The sequence below is a fragment of the Vulpes lagopus genome, chromosome 10 (assembly GCF_018345385.1).
Source record: "Vulpes lagopus strain Blue_001 chromosome 10, ASM1834538v1, whole genome shotgun sequence".
Classification (NCBI taxonomy): Eukaryota; Metazoa; Chordata; class Mammalia; order Carnivora; family Canidae; genus Vulpes; species Vulpes lagopus.
Window position 1 is genome coordinate 103,867,046 of NC_054833.1, and position 18,016 is coordinate 103,885,061.

Sequence of the window (18,016 nt, forward strand, 5' to 3'; positions counted from 1 at the left end):
CTCCCATAGGCTGAACCCACCCAGAAGCCAAAGGCATGGGAACCTGTTGACCTATGCCATATAGGTCAGCCTCCTGAGTGATAGCAAGCTGCAGAAGAGTGGAGAGCATTTAGGAAGGCAAGCTGGAAACAAGTTTTGTGCCTTGAAAATAGAATTTGGACGTGTAGACATGATGGAGTGATAGGGTAGATTTGGAAACAGGAAATCATTGCATTTAGTTTCCCTGGAAGGAAGTGGTAAGTGAGAAGCTGGATCTGATCATGAGGTATCTTAAATAACTTATGGAGTTCTTCCTTCTAAATAGAAAACCCAGCCCATTTAATTATTTTCATGGTCCATTTCACTTTTCTTAATTGCTAGTTTTTCAAAGTAATGCGTTATACAATGTATCTGGCAGGCTAAGCTGTTTCTGATTATTTACTTCTATCACAACTATTTTTTAGTTTCATCTCTTAAATCATCCCTTAGTTAATGAACGAATGTCAGAAAGCCTAAGCTTTCTTCTGTGAGGGTACAGAACTATGGCAAGGGTAGCACTTGGTGGTACCTGAGATCATCACTGCAGGATGTCCAATGCTTCCCACCAAGGGAAACTTTGTTTTCTCTGGGGCTCTCTCTTTGGATCTCCCTTCACTTTCACTTCCCATTCCTTTGTCCTTTTCCCACACCTATAGCACCCATCCTCCAGGGAACCCCAGGCATTGCTGTAGAGGCCTATGGGGTAGTGATCACTAGCCTGAAGCCAACCGAAAAAGTTCAAAACTCAGTTCTGCCATGACTTTGGGACAAGTCATTGAACCTTCAGTCTCCTGGTCTGCAAGATGAGGGTAAAGACAGCACCTACTCCATAAGGTTGTAAGGAGAACTACAGGAGTCGATGCAGGTAAAGAGCTTAGAATAATGCCTGGCACGTAGGGAGTGCTAAACTAATGTTTATTATCATTTCTGTTTTTCATCACTGGCAGCCTCTAGATGGATGACAAGCCTGAGGATGATTTTGGGTGTTTAGATGAGTTCCAGCTTTTATCATTCTCCTCTCAATCCTTCACACTGCTCTAAGGATACTGTAAAAAAACATACACAGGTCATAACACATCCATCTCTAGTTCAGACACCTTCAGTGGTCCTCATATCCTATGTAATAAAGTTCAAAGTTGTAGGCATTTGAGGTTCCACACCATCTTCTCCCAATTAGATTTTGTGTTCTCATTTCTCAACAAACACATACATCTGTACAAGTGTCCACATACCTGTTACATTCCAAGTAAGGCTGGGGAAGAGAAAGGGTGGAGGACTCTGCTCCCTTCACTATAACCTCGTCTAGCACTGCACCACTCTCCCTTCCAACACACTGTGCCCCCTACACAGACATTCCCCAAACACTAGTGCCACACAATACTTACCATTTTCCACAGGTTGTATTTCTTCCAAAGTCACTTATCACTGTCCAGACTCAAAGCCACCTCTCAACTAGAATCTTCCTGGATTCTATCTTGTTAATAAAGTCTCCTTCCTCTCAGAGGCTACAGCTTTCTTTTTACTTCTCACTTCAGTTCACCTTGGACTATAGTTAGCTTTCATGCCTGCCCCTGTCAATAGCTACAGATTCTTGAGATGACAGGAAAGAGAAAGCAAATAAACTGCCACAAGCATGGATTCCATACTGGGCACTACACTGGGCACCTTACATATGCCAATCCTTTTAATCCTGGGAGAAACCTGCATAAAAGAGGTATTGTTATTTGCACTTAAGATAGGAGAAAACAGATGCTCTGAAAGGGCAGGTGATTTGCCCAAAGTTACCCAACTAGGTAGTGGTGGAGCTGGAATGGAAGCCTGTGTTCTTTCTGCCTGCCCAAACCAGCCCTGAACATGGAAGCCACCTAGTGAGATGCATCTTTGTGTCTCTCACCCCATGCACAGTTCTTTACTCACAGAAGCCTCTCAGAGGAGTTTTGGATTGAATCACAGCCAGCTTTCAGAGGGAAATAAAAAATATCTGTAATCATGAAGTCATCTTTATAACATCTTGGTGGAACGGAAAAAGAGCAGACTTTTAGTATCTCAAGAATCTCTGCTTCCTGAGATGAAGGTAAGTGATCCCAAATCAGCAGTCTTATCATTCCTTCCTCTGTCATGGCATCAGTAAGAATGTAAAGAAGTGAGATCTGGGCCCAAGTTTCCTGACTTTGGGAACAAAGTTTTAATATTTTCTTCTATTTTTGCCTCCCTAGTTCCTAATATTTTTCTTCCTACATGGTGCTTTCATTTTCTTTTCAAGCATTTCTTGGTTGTGAAAGAATGGTTTTGAAACGTACTGGATAATGTTACACAGAAGAACATAAGCTAATTTGCTATGGACAAAGAGACCCTTCTCTAGGACCTCCAGAAATCCAAATTCTATACAGAGGTAACAGATACTTTTCTGTTGTGCTCCCTATTGGGATTTATGTTACACTAAATTTCTTCAGTAGTTGAAAAATCACCTGAGACAACTATTGCTACTTACAGCTGCCTAGGCTTTCTCAATAAATCAGAAGTTAATTGGATAGAGTGTGTTAAGTTCTGCTGCTTAAACATTGTCTATAATTTGATTTTACTACAAGCAGACAGGCTGAACTGGCCAGAAAATATCAAGTATCAGAAAATGTTCTTAACCAAGAGGCATTGTTTCTCAAGCGTATAAGGCTGGCTCTGTCTACCAAAATATTTTATTTTTATATAATATCCTCATTAATATTGAATGCTTGATTAGGAAGGGGACTTGGGCTCATGAAAAATCATGAGTCACAAGAAAGATTTTGAGTTTTTGTTCAATCCACTATAAACTGCTCTTGAGAACTGAAACTCTCCTATCCATATGAATTGATATTTCAGCAGAAGGCCAAATATTGGCTCTGTTATATTAAATATGGAATTTAATATTAGTATGTTTTCTTCAGACAATCTTTCTTATTAACTGATTCTTGACATGGGGTTTTGGATTTTTGAGATTGCTTCTTAATCTTCCTTCTAAAATTAATCCTACTTTAATAGTCAAAATTATTCTGGTACCTACTAGAGTTTCAGGTCGAATCTGTAATAAACTTGAAGAGTAATGGTTTATGTTCTCTGTATATTTTATAGCGCACTGTAACTCCTTTTATTAGCATAAAAAACATTATGCCTATTTTATAGTACTTGGAGCATTTTTTTATTTTAAATTACTGTACAGGTTTATAGTTGTAGCTTTGCTTTGTGATATACTGTTGGTTAGGCATCCTATAAACATTTATTGAGTACTTGTTTCTTCTACGCACTATATTTGATGCTGGGAAAATAGAAACGAAAAGAGATGCAACTCTTGCATTTTAGAAACTCCCATTCTAAAGGGGGCAACAGACATATATAAGGAACATTTTAATTTTTATGATTTATATGAACCTAATCATTCATAAACTTAACTATTAATTCAATCGTTATTTCAGTGAAAAGAATACGATCTGTTTTTTAAATAATTTCCTGTGAGATGCTGTTTCTAACTGTGTATTAACTCTAAAAGTGATGAGAGTAAGAGCAGACCCTGGGTTTTTTAACTCCAAAATCTCACAGTGTGTCCATTGCTCTATTGTATCTATTGGCAATCATATTACCTGAAAGAGTGGTCCTCACCTCTGTGAGGGCAACACAATCAACTGTGCTTTTTTTTTTTTTTTTTTTTTTTTTTTAAGAAAAGGACATTTTTCAGGGCATCTCCCCCAAGGTTCTGATTCAATACAATTTACACAGAAGTGTAAATTGACATAATTGACACAAGTTCAATCATGTCCTTTCTCATTGTAGCCAGCAGGGTTCTCAGTTGCAGACAACAGAAACCAACTCTGGCTAACCTAAACAGAAAAGGGATTTATTGGAAGGATTTGGGGTAGCTCACAGAATTGATGGCATGGTTGAAAAACATGCATTTTATGGAAAGAACATAAAACTACTCTATATCATGAATAGATATCTAAACAGGAAAGCAGAAATATTTGCAAACAGGGAATTCAGTTGAGAGATTGATAACACAGAAGATGAGAGAGATGAGAAGCCCGACTTAAGATGATGAGGTTGCTCAGGGATTAGTAACAGCAGTTATCCATCTCCGCCCCTCGGCTGAGACAAGACAAGGAGGAAGTGTTATCAGACCCTGGGGACCTGGCAAAAGTTGGAACCATGACAAGCTAGGCCAAGAGGAATTTGAACCCTAGAAGAGATGCAGCCACCACTGAGGACTCTGCTGAAGTTAGAGAGGGAGGAGGAGAAACGTCCTGGCTCCTTGCTACCCTGAAATCTCCTTTTAGTGCCCCCCGGTGGTCAAACCCAGCTGGAATCCAGCCTACTGAGACTCCTAAGAAAGCTGACTGCCCAAAGGTACTGAATAGAGCCTGGGAAGGGCAAGGAGTGGATCCCAGGGTACATAAGCCCAGAACTGGCCCATGTTCCTTCTAACCCAGGTTTTGCTGTTAACTTACTGAGGAAACTTGGATAAGCCATTTCCCTTCTCAGGCCTTATTTCCTTCATCTGCAAAATGAGAATGTTGGACTAGAGTTTCTAATGTCCTTATGATTCCTGGCTAGTCCTGAGTTGGCTCACTGTTTTACCTTGGAAGTATTTGTATATTAGGAGGGGAGTCACACTCATAGTTACATGGAGAGAAACGTTTCAGATCTTTTCCTGCAGCTTCACACCATTAAACCTATGACATGATTTTGTTTCACTTTTGTATGAATGTAATATATAATAAATTGTCATTTCTATGTAGCTTTTAAGAGTCAGCCACAGTCCAGGAAGATATCCTGCCTGTACCTATTTTTCCACCTTAGGTAGATTTTCTTTTTCATAAGAAAAACATGAGTATAACAGGAAGTTTTTAATGTGTATTATGGAAAGTGACTGTGGGAGGCCTTTTTTAAAATCAAAAAAGATTTGTTTTTTCTTAAGTCATGGTGAGCCAGTCACCTTGCTTCCTTCTCCTTTAATCAAACTATGTGAATTGCACCATGAGATGACAAAGGCTATATAAGCACTTAGGGACAAGGTCAAAAGACATTGATCTTCAAAAGAACTTTGCCTTTGCTGGTTGATTTAGCTAAATTAGTTCAGGGGTCTTGCTTCTGCCTGGGATGTAGAAAGCTAGAAAGAGATTGCCCACCCTAACAATGAAAAAAAGCCAGGCAAACACAAAATCACAACCTTTCTTGGACCATTCAGAAAGCAGATATTGCAGAGCAAACAAGCAGCCTGAAATCTAAAGATGGACAATCCCTCTGCCCTCCAGGAAGAGAGAAAGGTGCAGACTGTCTTAATTGTGGCAGACAGAACTTACCCATATGCAGAAGAAACAGCAAGAGACAATGAAACGAAAGAAATATTTGAAGAGATAATTGCTGAGATTTTCCAAAAATAACGAAAGGTCTAGGAAGCTTGGAACTTCATGTAGGATGAAAACCAAAACTAAACAAAAGCAAAACAAAATCCTTAAAAAACAAACAAAGACAAAACCCGTGCCTAGACATAGCTTAAAGGACCTTTGTGATTACACTGGGCCCACCCAGATAATCCAGGATAATCTTCCCCATTTTAAGGTTATTAGTAACCTTAATTACATCTGCAGCCCAAATCCCCCTTTGCCATGTAGCATTTCACATTCACAGGTTCTGGGGATCAGGACATAGACATACTTGGGGAGCCATTCTGCCTACCACACTGGCAGCTCTTCTGAAGAAACAAATAACAACAACAAAAACCTACTAGTTATATAGCATTTTTTATGTACCAGCAGTTTGTTTATTTATTTATTTTTAAAGTAAAATCTACACCAGCATAGGGCTTGAACACAGGACCCTGAAATCAAAGGTCATGTGCTCTACCAATTAAGCCAGCCAAGTGCCCCCCATGTGCCAGCAGATTATATTTATTCATTCATTTCTTCCTCACAACCTTATGAAGTGACTACTACACTTTTTCCCATTTTTTCAGCCAAGGAATGTGACACATGAGCCAAGGAATGTGGATGGCCCTAGAAGCTGGAAATGGCAAAGAAATGGATTCCCCCCTGAAGCCTCAAGAAAATAATACAGTCCCACCAACACTTTAATTTCGGCCCAATGGGGCACTTTAATTTTGGCCCAATGGGGCAGCCACCAACACTTTAATTTTGGCCCAATGGCTCAGCGGTTTAGCGCCGCCTTCAGTCCAGGGCATGATCCTGAAGACCGGGGATTGAGTCCCACGTCAGGCTCCCTGCATGGAACCTGCTTCTCCCTCTGCCTGTGTCTCTGCCTCTCTCTCTCTCTCTCTCTCTCTCTGTCTCTATGAATACATAAATTTTTTTAAAAAGTCTTTAAAAAAATAAAATAAATAATTTTGGCCCAGTGAAGTTTCTGGTCTACTGAGATATCAGATGATAAATTTCTGTTGCTCTAGTCCAGTAAGTTTATGATCATTTGTTACATTAGCAATAGAAAACTGATATAGCCAGTTATAAAATTCTCAGTCAAAACTCATATTTATTAATAGATTTCCATGGGCCAATCTGTGCTAAATAGAAAAGGTTGTGTCAGCATTTCAGAAAACCACCCATACCCAAACCCAAGGTTACTCAAAGGTAACCTTGAATTTTAGCTTCCTCTTGGATTGAAGAGGAAGTTTGCCCTACATCAGTGAGGTTTCTCAGCCTTGCAACTGAAGATTGTAAAAAGCAGTTCCGCTCTGACTGCTATTCTAGCAAATTACTTTGTGCTGACTAGATTTAGCTATAATCAATCAAAAACAAGAACTGAAGGAATGCATACCTATGGGTTTTGATGTGAAACACAGCATCTTTGTTGCCAATGTTTCGTACCAGCAGAATCTTCTGAGTGCTGTATTTGACAGGGCAAGTGGAAAAATTCAGCTCATCGGGAAAATCTAGGATGGCTCGTGCACCTCTAGCTTTGATAGGCACAATAAACTTTTCTCTTTCAGTTATACAGGTCAACACATGAGCATAATCCTACAAGAGAAGGGTACAATCATTATTTGTGGAGATGCCAACATGATCAAGATAACTGTGCAAGAAGTATGGCCATTTGCCAGCTATCTTGCAAAACAACTTAACAACTTAATGTATTCTATGAAAACTCAAGACAATTATAGATATACTTTCAATGAGATACTCTTTTCTGAGAGAAAGAGAACAGTTAAAGTGTTAAAACATACAGGTCAATGGAGAAGCTTACGCTTCATTTTCCAGATACTAGAGAGCTGGGATGGGGGCCAATCAAGGCACATTTTTCTTCAGATCAGAGGAAGTTCACACTAGTTCCTTTATATCCTCCTCCTAAACCGTATTCGTCTTTCAAGCCATTAGATTAATGGAAATTTATGGTCTCCAATTTACGGTATCTCTAAGCCTATTCTCTTTGCAATATGACTTTGCAGTGTCTCCATCATGAGTAGAGTCTATTTCTCCATCCCATGCTTTGACCAACGGAATGTGGTAGAAACTATGCTATGCCAGTTCCAAGCTGAGACCTCAAGGAACCCTGCCACTGCCATGTAAATAAATACTATCCAGCTTACTGAAGGATGAGAGCCCAAATGTCCCAGCCAGGACCATGCCAGACTAGCCTACAGCCCCAGATATGTGAGAGAGCCCAACCAGCATGAGCACAACTGCCTACCCAATGCATGAGTGGACCCAGTCAAGACAGGCTGAACCAGAGTCTGGTGAGCAATAATGTTCATTATTTGAAGTCAGTGGGCTTGGGGGTAGTCTGTTATATACAATAACTAATTGATACATAGCCCAGTTTAAACCTCATCTCTTGAGCAAAGCCATCACTGACCTTTCGATATAAAAATGCTGAGGTCTAAGACATGTATCTTCCCCAGTCTGGGGTTTAAATGCAACATAAATGCAAGTCACCGTTTGTGTCATTTCATAAGATAGAAAAATATAACTCTTATCCTTGATATACCAAAGTTAAAAAAAAGAAAACTCTCACCAACAAACAAAACTAGACATTTTAGTATAAAATAAAGTATTAATAGTATTATATTTTAGTATAAAATAAAGTATTAATAGTATAAAGTATTAATAGTCCTCTCAAGAATAGATCAGAAGCTCACAAGTTACTATGAAAGGAATTTGTTATCTAAAACAGGCTTTTATTTTAAGTTTTCCCATCATTTAGCTTCAAGGCAATATTGGTAAATGTAAAGTCCACTTGGAACTTAAATTTCCTTTCAATTATCATGTAGTAAATGATATTAAATTGTGGAGGTTTTTAGAAAAACCCTCTTTGAGTTTTAGGCATACAGTAGGAATGGGGATGTCTGACATACAGATTGACATAAAATCTGGCCATGCACTCAATCTCATGCAACCCACAGGACAAGTATAAAGCAACGGTCTCCTCGATTAGTTTATTTATTCAACCACGTTTACTAGGTGTTCAGATACTAAGTACTGAGCTAGGTGTGTGAATACACTGAAGCAGAAAACACAGGCATGGATCACTTCAAGCTTACATAATGATGTACATAGTGAAAAGGTAAATAACGCACATCTAATATACAATGTAATATATAAATAAACATAAAGATAAAATCACCAGGAATGCTCACATGACAGTGCCTGTATGTATACCCAAAGTCTGTCTCCCTGAACTCCAGACTCATACCCAGCTACCCAGTCAGCACCTCACTGGGTGCACATCCCAAAAGTAAACTGATCAATGCCTGCAGTTGTGCACAGATGTCCTGTCAAGGAGGAATGGGGACTGAAATCCAGCCCACTCTGCTGTCTCCAACTGCATCAGCCCAGAGGGGGAGTCCTTTCCTCTTGCCTACAAAGACTCTACAGTGCCACTGGGGTCCTGCTCATGGCCCTCCCCCGACCCTCCATCTGTTCCCCCTCACTTCCTTCCCATCTTGGTACCACCATTCCAGTGGCCTGTATTTACAACCCTGGAAAGAGGCATTCTTGATTACTCTATTTCTCAATTTCTTACTATATTCTATAGGACCGACCTTCAAAATATATTCAGACCAGCATCATTTCTCACCATCCCTACCCTGCCAACCTGACCTTAGCTGCTCCAATCTTCCTGGGCTTAGTGGACGCCCTTTTTGACCCTTGCTCCCTTAAAGTCTATGTTCCACACAAGGGCACAAGGGATCCAGTTAAAATGTAAGTCAGCTCTGGATGCTTCTCAGTTCAGTCTCCCAGGCTGAGACCTGGAGGGCCTGTGAATGCTACAGCCTGGTGCCCTGTCACCACTCTGGCCACAGCTCCTCTTCCCACTGCTCACTCTGCTCCACTAGAGGTGTCCCTGCTGCTCCTCAAACAGGAACTGCTCCACCTGCAGAGCCTTCCAACACTTTCTGTGCAGAATACATTTCCTTTAGTCACTCACTTAGTTTGCATCCTCACCTCCTCAGGACTTGGGAAGACATGCTGCTCACTGAAGCCTCTTCTGACGCCCTATTTTAAACTTAACCCCCACTCCTATGCTATCACACCAGAAAGCAGTCTTTCCTCCTGCTTTACCTTTCCTGAGGCATTCAACATAATCTATATTTTACCTATTTATTGAGTCCACTATCTGCCTGCCTCTAATATTTCCAAGATCAACAGGGACTCTGCCCATCATACTGACTTCATATATCCAGTGCCTAGAACAGGGCCCAGTACATAGTAAACATTCAAAAAAGATTGGCTGAGGACAGGAAAATAAGTAATGCAAGGTTGGACAGGAGCAAGTGGTGAAAAATGAGGCATGAGAAGTGGATGGAGAGTGATCGCTTGCTTTTTCACATGGCATGCTTGGGAAAGGCCTCCATGAGCAGTAACATTTCAGCAGAGATCTGAGTAAAGTGACACCTGAACCATGTGTGGCTGGACAGTCTTCTGAGCCACGTGTGACTTGGAGCCAGTGGCCAGAAGTCAGGAGAGATTAGAGACAGGGCAAGGAGGTAATAGGGGCCAGGTCACACAGGGCCTTGTAAGCCAGTTAGGCCCTGAAGATGGTCAAAAGCCTGCTGATGCTGAAAGCTGCTCATGACAGCTGTTTTATGAAGATCACTAGCTGCTCTGTAGGCAGCAAACTGCAAGCAGCTAAAATGGGAAAAGGTAGGCCAGTCAAGAAGCCCCTGCAGCATCCAGGCAGAGAGGCTAGTGACCTGGCCTAGTGTGGTAAATGCTTCATCTAGCATTTGCTGACTTGTGAGTACTCCATAAATGCAAGCCATCATCATTAAAATGTTGTGTAATGTACATGGGAAAAACTCAACTTGTGCTTACTCTGATTGTTAGGATAATAATAATGATAATCCTGATGATGATAATAATATAAGATAATTTCAGAAAGCTATCAGGGCTTTGAAGAAAATAAAAGATGGTAAGGTGATAATGTTGGAAGGGGCTGCTTTTGGTTAGAACAACTCAAGAGGCCTTCCTGAGGAGGTGACCTTGAGATGGAAACCTGACCAGCAAAAGGAACCAGTCAGGTGAGATCTAGGAATGGAGTATTTCCTGGCAAGGAGAGTTGTAAATGTAAAGGTCTTAAGGTAGGAACAAGTAATACAAATTAATGGACAGTATTCATGAAATTTGTTAAAATTGAGTTGTTGGACTCTTAGCTCTTCAACTGATTCTGGTTTCTAGATGGTAATGCCAGGCTCAAAAAATATGCTAATCACACATGAGCAAGTACAAGTTACACTAAGCATACTTGATCCTAGAAAACCCCACAGCATTCACCGAAGAAACAGTCTAGTCTGATTACAACAGAATCCTAAAGAGATAAGTACTGTTTTCATTTTTTCTTAGTAGATCAAACCCAGCAAGCAAAGATTTGGTTGGGAATTTGGAACTGGAAAGCTTCTGGCACATGTGGAAACTTAATATTACCAAAGGCTTTGCGAGAAAGAACAAAAGATGCTGCTGAATCCAGAATGAGAGGTGATCCCAAAGTAATTTATCTTATTCTATTCTATATTTACATATTCTCTGTTTTGTTCTATAAGAATTGAAGATAGTTTAAAATAGTTTAGGGGACTAATGGAAATATTCACAGAGATGTTTTCAAACCATTCCAAATTTAGGGCAGCCCGGGTGGCTCAGTGGTTTAGCGCCGCCTTTGGCCCAGGGCGTGGTTCTGGAGTCCCGGGATCGAGTCCCGCGTCGGGCTCTCTGCGTGGAGCCTGCTTCTCCCTCTGCCTGTGTCTCTGCCTCTCTCTCTCTGTGTCTCTCATGAATAAATAAATAAAATCTTAAAAAAAAAGTTCCAAATTTCCATATGAGGAAGATGTGAATTTTGATCTGAATTACATTATTTTTTTCATAATCAATTCACATACTCATAAAAGAATATGAAGAAATTATTTAGACGACTGCATTAAAATGTATTCTAATCTCTGAAGTTCTATATTCAATACGACTATATTAGATTATGTAATACACAATTATATATTGCTCTACTGGCTTACAATTAATTCAGATGTAATGCCCGCAGAGGCCTGCCAGCCTTCAAGCTAAGCAGTTACTTTAGTTTATATAATCCCTTCCACTGTATTTAGATTCAAAGCAATCAGGTCACCATTTAGAGCCAAAATATTTATTCCAGGCTCTTTCCCCTCTACTATGAGAGACTTAGCCACGAATTACTATCTATCCTAAAATGTTATCCTTTATAACAATGCTCACCGGACGAAACATCCAGTCTACTTTTTGTCCATTAGCTTTCCTTCCAAAACATCTAGTCCCCAAACTTTAAAAACCAGAGCAGCAGAATATGAAAAGGGAAGATTTGACTTTCCGAGAAGTGAAAAGAATGAATCTTGATTTTATATTAGCTCCGTGATAGAGAGTATACACGCAATAATTCTGTCCTTCACAGTCTCAGGCAAAGGAAAATGGTGTTCTCTCCTGCAGCCAGTGGCTCTCCAGGCATCCGTCAAAGGCAAGTGTGGCCAGTGGGGTTAGACCCTCACAATCCTCCTCTGCCTTTCCTTCACTTCTAAACCTGATGGAAGCATGGCTCACACAGAGTAAAATTAGAACTAGATTTGATTAGGACTCAGTGAATTTAATATCCAGTGTCCTGGGAAAATGTTAGATTCCCTAACCAGTTAAAGTATTATATAGTATCTTTTCAATTCAGAATTCATCCCTCAAAAGGGAAGAATCAGTTCTGAAGTCCTAATCATTTTGAAACCAGGACTGGTCAGGCGTTGTGGGTCTTATCTTCTGACACTCTGGCTCTCCAAGTGGCTCAGCTGGAGACTCAGCTGGGTTCTCAGAGTGAAGGAAAGAATATTACTCATTTTTAATATCTTTATTTGGGTATTAAACTCTCAAGAGTTCCTCACAAAGAGAATTCCCAACATTCTCGCTAGGCTTATTATAAAATGATATTTATCAAGTCCAGAATGCTAAAAAGTAGTGACAGAAACTTACTGAAGATATGAAATAAGATGGAGAGAAACAAGAAAAAGTTAATGTCTAATATATTCATGGCACAAACAGACATCTGAGCCCTTTATATATGCTTTTGCTTTTATCATCTGGAGGCCATCCTCAAGTTGAAGAAACTTCCTTAGATTTTCTTGAGATTAACTTTTCCTTACTTATGTTACTCAATAAATATCTACTGCATGCTTCTTATTTGCCAGGCACTGTGCTAGGCCCTGGAGAGCCCGGGGTGACCCAAACAGACTTACAGAGGGCTAATTCAGGCAGGAAGAAGACAAAATCCCTATCAGAATTTTTTGCCAACAAAAATGGTTGATTGTGTAAGATTTTGTGTTATCTACACTTGAATTAAAAATTCTGGCAGTATAGTTCATTATCATCATACATCTAGATAACATAAAATACATTAACATTTTTCTAGTCTTTTCAAACCACAATTTTTAAATTTCATAGTAGCAAACCAGGAAAACTATTTTGACAACATTATATATTTTCCTAAAACATAAATAAGCAATAAAGTTGATCTTTAAACCACCACGGTCATATGCATATGACAATTCTATAGTAAATAGATGCTTTCTTAATTCTAAGGAAGCATCCAGTTTTGCTTTCCTACAGAAGTCTAATATTTTTCATTCTCCTTTTAATAGTAAAGATACAAATTTAAAAGGTCAAGAAAAGTGCCAGGCTCCAATATTTTACAGTGTTATGATAACACTGACTATCGTACTTCCACCGCATTGACATACACTAGGATTATTAGATTAATAACATATCCAGTCATTTCTTTTTTAAAGTCTGTGTGACAAGAAGAGATAAGGACAGCCAGAGTGAATTTGCTGCACCTGTTATCTGGGGACTTGGCATTCTTAACAAGTTAAATCCCCAGGAAGCCAGATTAAAAGATGACAGGGAAAAATGTAAATTACATTATCATCTTCGACATGCTAATATACATGGGTGCTGAAAATCCAATTGAAAGGGGACTAGCTTATTAAGCTGTGGCATGCTACAATTTACATATCTCGCCCTCCAGATGTGAGGAGGGTAAATGAGAATGGAGTGTGCTCAGATCAGCAGGGGATAAGGAAGAAAAATACATATGTACGCTGGCTATCAATTTGGCCAACTAAAGAAAAAGTGACACAGTGAAAAGACTGGCTTCTATCTCCTCTAAAATAAACCTGGCTCCGCTGTCACATTCTGGAGCAGCACGAAAGACTAGCTGGGCGTTCTGTACGTGGCCCTGCTGGCTTTCCAACAGTGAGTGAATGCAGATGCCAGGACGACTGGAAAAAACTCATGAGAGTGGCCAGGCCCCGCTGGTGGTGCAAGTGTAGCAGGATCTTTGTAGAAAAGGGAGATCAAAACAAGTAGTAGGAGTTTCCTCAAATTCCCACAATCCATCTTAGACAAGCCAGCCGAAGGAAAAATCTCTATGGTTTAAAAAAACAAATTCTATAAATCATGTTATAGCTGAGAGTCCAAATCCAATACAAAACGTTACTGTATCCAAAATTGGCTACTTAAATTTCTCACAAGTAGCCATTATTCTCACTTGTGTCTCCTCATATGGGCATGTAGCCTTTGATAACTTTTAAATACTTAGCAGCAATAGTGAAATGATCCTCAACTTGATTTTTTTTAAATTAGGGGTTTACCAATAGACAGGCAGTGCTGGTGAAATGGAAAGGTAAGAGGGAATAAAAAAGTGAGGAGTAAGAAAAGCAACTACAAAATATAGCCAAGTAATAACCCTTAATAGGAATGTTAGCATTTCATATTTATATGGTAAATACAAATATGCTAACATATGTTTCGATTCCTTATTTGCTGTATAGATAAGCAGCAATAACACTTTTCTCTTAGCTTCTGAGTAGGGAAAGTTTAAAATATACACAAAGAAAACAAAAGAGTTTAACAAACCCTATGTACCCGCCACCCAGCTTCAACAAGTATTAACACTCTGCCATTCTGGCAACATCTATATCTACATCCACTACCTGCTTCCATTGTTGTTATTATATTTTCTAGTTTGTAAGGCAAAATTTAGATATATTAGAAAGCATACATATTAAATGTACAATTCTGACAAATGAATTCATCCGTATAACCCACACACTTGTCACAAATATAGAACATTCCACCTCCTCAGAAAGTTCCATGTGTTCATTTCTCAGCCAGACCTACGGGGAGAACAATACTTATCCAACAGAAGACATATTTTTTGCAGCACCGGAAAAAAAGTAAGGAAATTCAACTCCTCAAACCCAGTAAGCTTTGTATTTCAAGCCGCACAAAGTTTTAGTAATCAGCTTCCTACCAAAATGACAGGTTAGGAATTTGACACCCAAACTAAATCCAGATAACCATTCTCTTCACAGATAGTATTCAGATACAGAACCTCAAGAAAAAAAAAAAAAAAAAAAAAAACCAAGGACGTTGATAACACTGAACAATAATGGCAACATTAAAAAAAAAAAAAAAACTGCAACACTTCTGGAGCTATTTATCTTTTCCTTTATTTCAATAGGACCCCAGGCAAAATTACAGGCCCTTAAACAGTCACACTACAAAGTGGCAAAATAATAACAGCAGCATTATTACAATAGAATTTCTAAGCACTCACTAGAGTGATACAGGCTTGGCAGACCACATTGTATTCTCTATCCCTGCTCTAGAAAAGTAGCATTCGTAGCAGGAATTCTAGTAATGGCATTAACAACACCTAATACATATTAGCGATAAAGAGTCAGGGATTCAAAGCTAGTTCTTTCCGTCTCTAACATGCTTGATTCCAACCCTAACAGCACAATACAGATAAGCACACACAGAACTGACATTATATATGACCTGACATTTTCTTATGATTATTTGAGCCTTGTTTTTTGCCCTCACACCTTCAGTTATGCTGCTAAAACTCCTTGGCTCCTCCTCCTCACAAGTCCCCACTCTGGCCCATAGTGAAGAAAACTCAACCCACAATTTTGCACTTCTAGAAATGGGCCGGATAGGAAGCCTCCTGCCTCAGTCCCCCTTAGCTGGTCCTTCTTTCCAGGAGGAACTGGGATTTCTACAACAGAGAAATTGAGAATGGACTCAATTTGAGAATGGACTTGAGAATGGACTGGCTTTTCTACAACGGAGAAATTGAGAATGGACTCAATTTGAGAATGGACTTGAGAATGGACTGGCTTTCCCATAGCTGGAGTGGTGCTGAGGGGAAATGGCCTGTTTCATCCTTATCCTTTGCCTCCACTCACTGCATCTGGAGCACACCATTTTTTGTGACCTTAGAGCTCATGGTCAAATATAAATATGCTGAGGTAGGTGAAGGGAGGTGCGGTGCATCCAGAAGGATGTACCCTTCTTTATACCCTGGCTACTCACAGCTCATGGAAGCCCTCGGCTCTGGTTGACAGTTCTCCCCTTATTCCAGAGGTGCACTATCCCTTCCTCTCAGCCAACCTGTCTGCTTCCCTCACCACCATCACCCACTAACACCATCGACACCAACACCCTCAGCAACACAACCACCCGCCCCCACCACAACCAACACCACTGACAATACTACCAACACCAGCACCACCTCCAGGAATCTTCAGAATTGCAAACTGCTAGCGACCAGTATTCCACCAATTTCTTACCTTGTTCTCCTCTGGAGTGAAGAGGATTCGGAATATGGATGGGACTCCCGGGGCTACTTTGTGGCCAATATCTTTGGGGCTGACTACTCTAAAGTAAGGTGAACTTTCCTCAACAACTTTCACCATTCTTGGAATCTGCAAGAAAAACACACCATGGTAGACATCCTGCCCATGACAAAAAGCAGAAGCAAAAGCACAGGCTTTGTCGTCCACCAGGAGATCTCCACCTACTACTTACCAGCCACACATAAGCTTGGTCAGGGCTTAACTTCCAGTTCCCCAACTGTGAGAGGAGATGACTCACTCGGTGCATTTGAGCTTTAATTTTTAGTAAAATTATTGTTCATTTTTATTGTGATTGCCAAGCCTTTGTTTTATCATTTAAATGAGACTATCTTCAAAGAGGAGCTGCTTGACCAGCTAAACCCCACACACACAGGGGAGGAATGCTGGATTCCCCAACATTTGAGAAGTGCTCTGGGAGAAGTCACACTTCCTGCACTCCTACTACGGACCATCCACATGAGACGCCAATCAATCTTCTCAGTAACCAGTGAGTTTCATTATGACCTCCATCCTACAGTGCGAACAAGATGTTTGTCCTTATGGTTACATCTTTCCCAAGTCCCAGCCTATTCACACCTTCCCTCTTAGGGGACTGTCCTCCGTAGACAATACAATGAGCAAGAATAAACAGAGCAAGCAGTACAGGGTCCCCAGGCCAGTGTCAGAGTGGCTTCAAACAGTTTCCTTTGCTTCAAGGCTTCCTCTGCTCTGCTTGCCTCACCCAGAGTATCTCTGTTTATTGAAGATAGTCAAAGCAATAAAACAAATAGGATTGTGAGGAAAATGGGGTGGAGATTCCAGGGACACAAGAAAAGGGGGAAAATTTTTTTAAGAGACTCAAAGGGGGCAGAAGAAACAAATACAGGGGCACCTGGGTGGCTCAGGTGGCTATGTGTCTGCCTTCAGCTCAGGTCATGATCTCGGGGTCCTGGGATCGAGCCCTATGATGGGCTCCCTGCTCAGTGGGGAGTCTGCTTCTCCCTCTCACTTTGCCTGCTGCTTCCCATGCTTGTGTTCTCTTTCTCTTTCTAATGAATAAATAATTTATTTTAAAGTGAACTATAGTTAAGGGTGACTGAGAAGTCTTAGGTGAAAAATGAGTACAAAAGAACCTGCACAACCTCTTAAAAATGAAACCCAGATGAGCACAGTAAGAAGAAATACAGAGAGAATTCAGAGAGATCTTAAGACTAGAGAGTGGGGAGGTAAGGAAGAGATGTGTGCAAATCTGATAGGAGTCCAACTGGCTTTGCTGGTAAGGGGAATGTATGGTGTCATTTATGACATGCAGAGCTTATGTAAGCTTGCTGGGAATACTTTTGGTAAGAGCATAATTATGGGTTAAAAACTAGAAAGAAAAACAACAGCAATACTAGTACTACTGATTATAGTAACAATAATAATGGTTTAGCGTTTCCTATATGATAGGCACTGCGCTGTATACTTCACATTCATTTCCTCAGTTAATATTCCAAACAACCTATTGAAATGGGTACTATTAGTATCATCAAGGCCCGGAGAAGCGAAGTGACTTACCCAAAGTCTACAGCTGGGAAAATCTACCAGATTAGTCTGACTCTAGAGTCTGGGTGCTAATAATTATATCCCAAGTAGAATTGAATTGTGGCTTATAGAGTGCTCATAGCTTACTCTCACCTTATGTCGTGTGAGAGATAGAGAAATAATGACCAAACAGGCTCTGTCTTCTGCATTCAGTGAGGAAACACTGGTGAATAGCACAGAAAGCATTTCTTGGTGCCCTACATCTATCCCAGCAGTTCCTTATGAGTCCATGAACTAAGGAAGTAGAGAGGCAGGCCA

The 18,016-nt window shown here is 40.2% G+C and overlaps 1 protein-coding gene across 10 annotated transcripts in view; it reads right to left on the reverse strand.

Moving 5' to 3' along the window:
* Window positions 1-18,016, reverse strand: part of HYDIN (HYDIN axonemal central pair apparatus protein) — a 358,050-nt gene that overhangs the window by 273,632 nt on the left and 66,402 nt on the right. For all 10 annotated transcript variants that reach the window (XR_005990460.1, XR_005990461.1, XR_005990462.1 and 7 more), the window contains exons 5-6: window positions 16,130-16,264; window positions 6,817-7,016 (exon numbers count right to left, since the gene is read on the reverse strand). Coding sequence is in view for 7 of the 10 variants with exons in the window: in XM_041773068.1 (XP_041629002.1) it covers window positions 6,817-7,016; window positions 16,130-16,264 (335 nt within the window). In the remaining 3 variants the exon portion in view is untranslated. The remainder of the gene's footprint in view (window positions 1-6,816; window positions 7,017-16,129; window positions 16,265-18,016) is intronic.